Source organism: Myodes glareolus, chromosome 1 (assembly GCF_982192425.1).
Source record: "Myodes glareolus chromosome 1, mMyoGla1.1, whole genome shotgun sequence".
Classification (NCBI taxonomy): domain Eukaryota; kingdom Metazoa; phylum Chordata; class Mammalia; order Rodentia; family Cricetidae; genus Myodes; species Myodes glareolus.
Window position 1 is genome coordinate 120,699,616 of NC_142026.1, and position 8,560 is coordinate 120,708,175.

Below are 8,560 nucleotides of genomic sequence, written 5' to 3' on the forward strand. Positions count from 1 at the left end.
GGAGAAATTTCCTTTTATTTAAAGGCTTGGGAATAATCCTCTTTGGCTAGATGCTGTAGCCCTGAGGCTCACAAGGAGGGGTTGGGCCCTGCCTTCCAAGCCCTGGAGAACAGAAGATCCGCCCTCCCCCAAATCCTGGATAGGGATCATGGCATGTGGGGTGGGAGGAGGTGCTCTTGTCTCATTAGTCCTCCATTTCATGCTGTGTCTGAGCCCTTCATTCAGGAAAACTTTCTCTTTTTTTTCAAAGTTTATTAAATTATGAAAGTTTCCATTTCCGCCCCTCCTCCCAATACCCTCCCACTCCCCCCTCCCCCTCCTCCTCCCTCTCCATCCCTAAGAGCAGTCAGGGCTTCCAGCCCTGTGGGAAGTTCAAGTTCCTCCCCCCTCCCTCCAGGTCCAGGAAGGTGAGTATCCAAACAGACTGGATCCCAAAAATCCAGTATATGCAGAGGAAACAAGTCCCAGTGTCATTGTCAGTGGCTTTTCAGAAAGGCTCCGGGCCAGCCACATTCAGAGAATCCGGCCACATTCAGAAAATCTGGTTGGATCACATGCTCGTTCAATCCCAGTCCAACTGGCCTTGGTGAACTCTCATTAGATCAGTCCCCTTGTATCAGTGGGTGATCGCACCCCTCGCGGTCCTGAGTTTTTTTTTCATGTTCTTCCTCCTTCTGCCCCTCATCTGGACCATGGGGGGCTCAGTCCAGTGCTCCAATGTGGGTCTCCGTCTGTATTGCCATCCATAGTCGGATGAAGGATCTATGGTGATAAGCAAAATCTTCATCAGTATGGTTATAGGCCAAGGCGGGTTCAGGCACCCTCTCCTCTGTCTAGAGAACAATCTGGGGATCTCTCCTTGGACCTGGGATCCCATTTATAATCAAGTCTCTTGTAAACCCTAAAATGACTCCCTTAGTTGAGATATATTCTTCCCTGGTCCCATATCCATCCTTCCTCCCTCCCCGCATCTCAGTCCCCCGAGTTTTCCCCATTCCTCCCCTACTCCCTTCTCTCTAACCCTCTCCCCTTCCAACAACCCTCCCACCCACCCCCCCCTTGCACCCGAGGACTCTTGTCCTCGGAAGAGTTACCTGGGACTCTTGTCTATTTCCAATCTCCAGGAGGATAAGTCCAATCTCCAGGAGGAAGAGTTACCTGGGACTCTTGTCTATTTCCAATCTCCAGGAGGATAAGTACATGATTTTCTTCAGGTTCACCTTCTTATTTAGCTTCTCTAGGATCTCGAATAATAGGCTCTAAGACCTTTAATTATGGCTAGAATCCACTTATGAGTGAATACATACCATATTCCTCTTTTTGGGTCTGGCTTACCTCACTCAGTAAAGCGTTTTCTATGTCCATCCATTTGCATGCAAAATTCAGGATGTCATTGTTTTTTTACCGCTGAGTAAAACTCTAGTGTATATATGTTCCACACCTTCTTTAACCATTCTTCTATTGAGGGGCACCTAGGTTGTTTCCAGGTTCTGGCTATTACAAATAGTGCTGCTATGAACATAATTGAACAAATGCTTTTGTAGTATGATAGGGCATCTCTTGGGTATATTCCCAAAAGTGGAATTGCTGGGTCCTGAGGGAGGTTGACTCCCAGTTTCCTGAGAAACCGCCACACTGATTTCCACAGTGGCTGTACAAGTTTGCATTCCCACCAACAATGGATGAGAGTTCCCCTCTCTCCACATCCTCTCCAGCATAGGCTATCATTGGTGTTTTTGAGTTTATCTAATCTGACCGGTGTAAAATGGTATCTCATAGTTGTTTTGATTTGCTAATTAATCGCTATCAATCATATTAATCGCTATTAATCATAGCTAATTGATTTGCTAATTAATCGCTAAGGATGTTGAGCATGACCTTAAGTGTCTTTTGGCCATTCAGAGTTCTTCTGTTGAGAATTCTCTGTTCAGATCAGCACCCCATTTTTTAATTGGGTTAATTAGAGTTTTATTGTCTGGTTTCTTGAGTTCTTTGTATATTTTGGAGATCAGGCCTTTATCTGATGAGGGGTTGGTGAAGATCTTCTCCCAGTCAGAAGGTAGCCTTTTTGTCTTACTGACGGTGTCCTTTGCTTTACAGAAGCTTCTCAGTTTCAGGGGGTCCCATTTATTCATTGATTCTCTTATTGTCTGTGCTACTGGGGTTCTACCTAGGAAGTGGTCTCCTGTGCCTATGTCTTGTAGACTACTTCCCACTTTCTCTTCTATCTGGTTCAAAGTGGTCAGATTAATGTTGAGGTCTTTAATCCATTTGGACTTGATTTTTGTGCATGGTGATAGATATGGATCTACTTTCATTCTTCTACAGGTTGACATCCAGTTATGCCAGCACCATTTGTTAAAGATGCTTTCCTTCTTCCATTGCATACTTTTAGCCCCCTTGTCGAAAATCAAGTGTTCATAGGTTTGTGGGTTAATATCTGGGTCTTCTATTCAATTCCATAGGTCGACTTCTCTGTTCTTATGCCAGTACCAAGCTGTTTTCAATACTGTAGCTCTGTAATAGAGTTTGAAGTCAGGGATGGTTATACCTCCAGACGTTCTGTTATTATATAAGATTGTTTTGGCTATCCTGGGTTTTTTGTTTTTCCATATAAAATTAATTATTATTCTCTCAAGGTCTGTGAAGAAGTTTGATGGGATTTTGATGGGGATTGCATTGAATCTATAGATTGCTCCTGGTAGAATTGCCATTTTTACTATGTTGATTCTCCCAATCCAAGAGCAAGGGAGGTCTTTCCATTTTCTGGTATCCTCCTCAATTTCTTTCTTCAAAGACTTAAAGTTCTTGTCAAATAGGTCTTTCACTTCCTTGGTCAGAGTTATCCCAAGATATTTTATGCTATTTGTGGCTATCGTGAAAGGTGAAGTTTCTCTGATTTCCCTCCCTGCTTCTTTATCCTTTGTGTATAGGAGGGAAACTGATTTTTTGGAGTTGATCTTGTACTTTCATTGGGCATAAAACTCTCAAAAACAATGCTGGTCTCTTCCTGCATCTCAAGGAGACCCACCCACACCATCAGAAGAGGGTCCTTTGGAAGGTTTTCCTGGATGACTGTGGCTCATTCTGGTTTCTCCGGCGGCGATTGCTTGGATCCATGAGTCAGAAGCCTAATTTATTGAAGGAACAATTGTCTGGCCTCACCCTGAACATTCTCTCACGTTTTGAAGTACTGTGGGTCAGGACTTTGGCATCGGATTGTAGTGTTCAGCTCATGATACCTGAAGCGTGTCTGTCCTTCAGCTAAGACTGCTCTAACTCCAGCAACCCTGACTAGGGCATCTGCTCTCACCAGAGGCGAAATTTAAGACCAGAAACAACAGTGCTTAAGAGTGAAAGACAGGGAAAAGGAAAAAAAAATTGGAAAGAGGGGCTCCGAGGAGGGAGTTAGACCCAGATCTCCATGTGCAGGAATAGATCCATTCTCTATAAGGCCCATCCAGGTTGCCTGGCCCCTGGCAGAAGCTACAGGCTCTCACTTTCTGAGCACTACTCCCTAGTGGAAGCTGTCTCCCTGCTTGAGAATATCTGTGGATACCTCCCGCGGGGTCAGTCTTGGCCTCTGTGTTCCACAAGTGTAGCCTACCTCAACTTTCTGATGGGTTTCTGTCTGGTTTTGGGCTTGGTTTGGTTTGGTTTTTGTGGAAATGCATTGAGTTCTTCCATTATTAGCTGTGTGATTTTTGCCCTCTTCCTCATGGCTGCAAAACCAATATATGAGGAGCCATTTCTCTTCCAAGTCAGGGAAGCCCAGATCCTCCACCTCTGTCCTCTTTTGATGATTCCACCATTGCTGCCGCATCAACTCATCAACAAAATGTTCTAGAGAGAAGAGAACAAAGAGATTTAAAAAAAAAAAAGATTTTTCATCCCATCCACTCCCAGCATCTTTACTCTTGTGTAGAGAACACAGGACAGAAGAGGGGACTTAGGAGAGGGCTGTCTGAAGGGAGCCTGCATTGTTAAATGTCTTTGCCTTGGTTACACACCCAACAATGGAGACACAGTGTACACACTTCCTTTCAATCAGCTCCTCTCTCCTCGAGCCCTTGTTCTTAGGTGTGATGTTTCCCACGCATGATCCATGGGAAGTATTTTGGAAACTATTTTATATCTTAGCCAGTTCCTTGCCTGTGGAAATTGACCATTAGAGAGGATACCTGCTCAGAGTATTGACTCACATTGTGTTGCCTCTTCTGGACTCCATGAAGCTAGCTGGGAGTGAAAGCTGGTGAAGGAAGGGGATCCCTCATTACCTTTAGAATAATTGCAACCCTTGGAGGTTGGGCTTAATACTGATCACTGTGGGGTCTTATATGTTGTTCATTGCTTTTCTGCTAGTTCAGTTTTCAGAGACTTCCCCTAAGTACATTTATTAACAATGAAGATTAGCTGAGTATCCACCATATAATAGACACCATCAAACACTAGGGCTATGATTAGTAAAATCTCTGCCCTTAGAGGTCTACACATTTATGAAAGAATACTAACAGGACCAGATAGGCAGTATTTCAAATTCCTTTGTTCATTATTGCGATTGAAACAAACACCACAAGAAGCATTCAAGGACTTTGGGGAAGATTCAAAAAATGTTTATCAAGAAACAAAAGGAAAAAAGGAAGAAGCGGGTGGAATTTCTGCATTTAAGTATAACTTGCAAGAGTAGTCTGAACAATTTCATCTCCAGGAAAACGAACCATCACCAACCATTCACTGCAGACAACAGACAAAGCCTTGCTGATCCAGTACATGCATGTCCTTCAGGAAAAGCCGATCTGGATGGGTTGGCTCCTGCAGGCAGGACTTGAGTTTCAGCACGTATAACTCTGGGGCCAGAAGTACAGTCACGGCTACAGTGATTTCTAGCATGCCTGCGGCTCTGGGTTCATGCCCTAGCGTGGGGTAAGGGGCAGGGTTGTGTGTGTGTGTGTGTGTGTGTGTGTGTGTGTGTGTGTGTTACAAATTAGCAGAAATAGCTCCTGTGGCTAATTAGAGCTCTGTGAACTTTTTTAAAATTAATAAATTTTAAAAAGAACAACTCTAAGGCATCTAGAAAACCAAAATTCAGGTCTTAAGAATGGACAGGACTGAAGTGAAAAATAAATGAAGCTGTTTAAATGCATCAGCTGCATGGCTCCTGCTGCTGGGGGCTGGTTAAGAAGCAATCCTGCTGGAATTTCCATCATGCAAACCAATGAGTCAGGAGTCATCCTGCCCCAGGGTCCGACTCCCAGAAGCAGGAGAACCAGGCTGTGTCACGGAGATGTCAGGAAAGTGTGGGGAGAGAGGTCACTGAGGGCGTTTCTAGAAATGGTTGTAAATTACTTTTCTTCTTAGCTAGGAGAAACGGGGAGGGGAGGGGAGTGGACAGAAGTCAGCTACGGGAGTCAGAGATTCTACGAGCAGCCCCCACATAGCTCTGCATGTGATGCTCAACTAAAGCTTTTTGTCGTTCTAGGTATGGAAGAAGAGAAAGAGAAGCCTAAGGTAGAATGAGATCCAAGTCTAAAAGGGAAAGCAGGAAGGAGCTACCCTTGAAAGCTACCCTTTGGCCCTGGGCACCAGCAGTGAGGAGACAGACCTTCAAAGGGGCCATGGCATCAACCCTGTCTCCCTGACCCTGAGGGAAGACAACTTTTATATTCAAATATGTGCAAAATAGGAGGCATTGCTTTTGAAAATAACTCACGCTTGTTGATGGAAGTACTCTATTCCAAGTTCATTCTTGATGACATTTTCCCTCTTTTCTAGTTTTAAACTAAAGTCAATCATCGAATCTCCATTTCCGCAATAATAACTCCATTTACTGAAGAAAAATCAACCGTGTTTCTTGTTAAGGAATATAATAAAGTTGCAGGGGGCAGATGTGGATCCAGATATTCATATTTAGTCTTAAATGTGGCTGGAGTAATGACTCTGGGACACAATATGGACCCCAGAGGAGGCAGGAGAGGTGGTTCCTGTGTGACAGCAATGGTTGCCTCGAATGAGCACTGTTAGAAATAAATAGTACCAGTTTTGTCGAAACCCTGAGTGTGCTTGAATCCCTTATTTAATCTGTGAATAATTCCCATGTGCAAACATTACTGTTAATAAAGATCCACCAACCAAGCCTGATGTCTGCCTGGTTCATCTCAGTCTCAACCACGTGGTCCAAGTGTCTGTGCTTATTTCTATTGAAGCAGACCTGTTGACTGTACTTCATTCATTCCTGTAACTTTCATATTTTAACAGTGGTATGTTGTCTTCATTCTGGAAAGAACACTTTAAAATCTAACTTATAAACTCTTGACCATAATTATTTGAAAGGTAGAAAGCAGTGTCATATCAATCATAAAGTAATTATATACTTAGTATAAATATTGGCTGTACATCCTAAAGTAGATCAAGTGATACAAAACCATTTATTCTAAAAATGACTTAATTGGTGATACAACTTAGGAAGTGCTAGGAAATCCACCCCCCATAGACACCTTTGAATGTGTTCTCTTTTGTTTTATCTACAGCCATCTCTTCATAAAAGAGCCTGTTTATTCCCATTGACTACTGGAAAGGGGCCAGGACTCCCTAAATAGAGAATGTTTTTATGAGGCTCCTGGTGATTTATTAATAGATTTTCAAAGACGTATGCTTTAGGACTGAATATGTTCATACATACATTACAAAATGTATATCCAGTTTTAAACAGTATTTTATTAAAAATTTCAACCAGAAGGAAAAACTCGGTTAATAACTATACTCATTTTTTTTTAAAAAAATATATTTACGAAAACTTTTGATGACTGTTTCTGTTTATTTAGCAGTTTTAGGTATATTTGACCAAAGAATTGTAAATAAGATGTAGTACATTTACACAATGGAAAAATATAATATCTTGAAATCTGCAGGTAAATGGATGGATCTAGAAAACATCATATTAAGTGAGGTAACCAGACCCAGAAAGACAAATGTAATATGTACTCGTTCATAAGTGGCTTTTAGACATAAAATAAAGAAAAACCAGCCTACAATTTACAATCTCAAGGAACCTAGACAACAAAGAGGACCCTAAGAGAAGCATTCATGGATCTATTCTACATGGGAAGTAGAAAAAGACAAGATCTCCTGAGTAAACTGGGACCATGGGAGGGGTTTGAAGAGGAGGGGAGAAGAAGGGAGGGAAGTGAAGAAAAATATATAGCTTGATAAAAACCAAAAAAAGAAAAGAAATCACAGAAAAATAAATAAATGTATGCATTGATTTCTCCAAAAAAAATCTACCAAGTATCATTAAATATTTTGGAAGAACTCCAAACATATCAATATTGATAACCACAAAATAGTTTAGTTTATGTACTGAAAGAAAAAGATTTCAGAGCAGTTTTCAAAGGAAAACACAAGTCTATTCTGTACATCACAAAGTAGACACAAAGTGTCTTCATCCTGCAAGACTGCAAAGAGGACATCTGGAAGAAGCAAACCAAAAGAAACAAGGGATTCTGAAATCCAGACCTACTTCCTTGATGGTGAACTCACTCATTTATAAGCCTCATCTCTAGAAGTATGCTTGGCAGCAATATGGATGGCCTGAGAAGCATCACTATATTGGTTTTCTACCTCATAGGAAAGATCATGCAAAAAAATCTTCTGAAACAGAAAGGCAAGGAGATACCACATCCTTGGGGTAGCTCCTATAAATTGTCAAAGATAGAAGGATCCTTAGTTGGTGGTTACCATCACAACTGCCTTTAACTCAGCTGTTTGAACAAAGAACAAGCAAAGTATGAATTGAATTATATTCCCTAAACTCTAGATATTGAAGTCTCGGTGTCTAGTAAGTCAGAGTGTGACTGTATTTGGAGATAACCTTTAAAGATTGGCTAAATTAAAATAGGGTCATTGAGAGGCCCTTATTTCAACATCACTGATAAATTTGTCATAAGTAGAAATTTGGAAACATCAGAGACTTGCATAGGAAAAACCATAGGAGGGCTAAGGAACTGCAAGCCATGGAGAGAATGTAAACCTTCTAACGGTCTCAGCCTTAGACTTCAGCCTCCAGAGCTGAGGATGCTAAATGTCCTTTGTTGAAGTCATCACTCTGTATTTTCTTATGCAACTCCTAGTAAACTACTTCTGCCTATGGGCAAAATATTGATGGGTTTAGAAGAGGAGGAGGAAGAAGAGGAGGAAGACAACAACATAATGAATTTATTTAGATGATGACCACACTTAATGGGAATTGTTCCAGAAGATTAGTTTTGCCAGAGTAACCCAATACAGATGCTGGTATGTGATATGAAGCTATTAAAATTTTCTTTAATTATGCAATGCCAACAGCATTTTTAAGGTGATGACAATTGTGTCTCAATATCAGTGGCCTTGATAGTTTGATACTCCATAGGGCATCAAGCTTCCGTTACACTGATTATGCCCCTTCAAAACTAAAATAATCAGACCATTCATGTTTATGAAATATCCAGGCCTCAGTCATCAAATGATATATCTTAATAGACATCTTCTCAAGTGAAATTAAATGCTTTATCCAGGCATTCTCACT

The 8,560-nt window shown here is 41.4% G+C and overlaps 1 protein-coding gene across 2 annotated transcripts in view; it reads left to right on the forward strand.

The window, feature by feature from the left end:
• Aig1 (androgen induced 1) overlaps positions 1-6,132 on the forward strand; it is a 231,248-nt gene extending 225,116 nt beyond the window's left edge. For both annotated transcript variants that reach the window (XM_085688676.2, XM_048425191.3), the window contains one exon: positions 5,480-6,132. In XM_085688676.2, coding sequence (XP_085544802.1) covers positions 5,480-5,507 — 28 coding nt within the window. In that variant the 3' untranslated portion in view covers positions 5,508-6,132. The remainder of the gene's footprint in view (positions 1-5,479) is intronic.
• Positions 6,133-8,560: the final 2,428 nt, after the last annotated feature.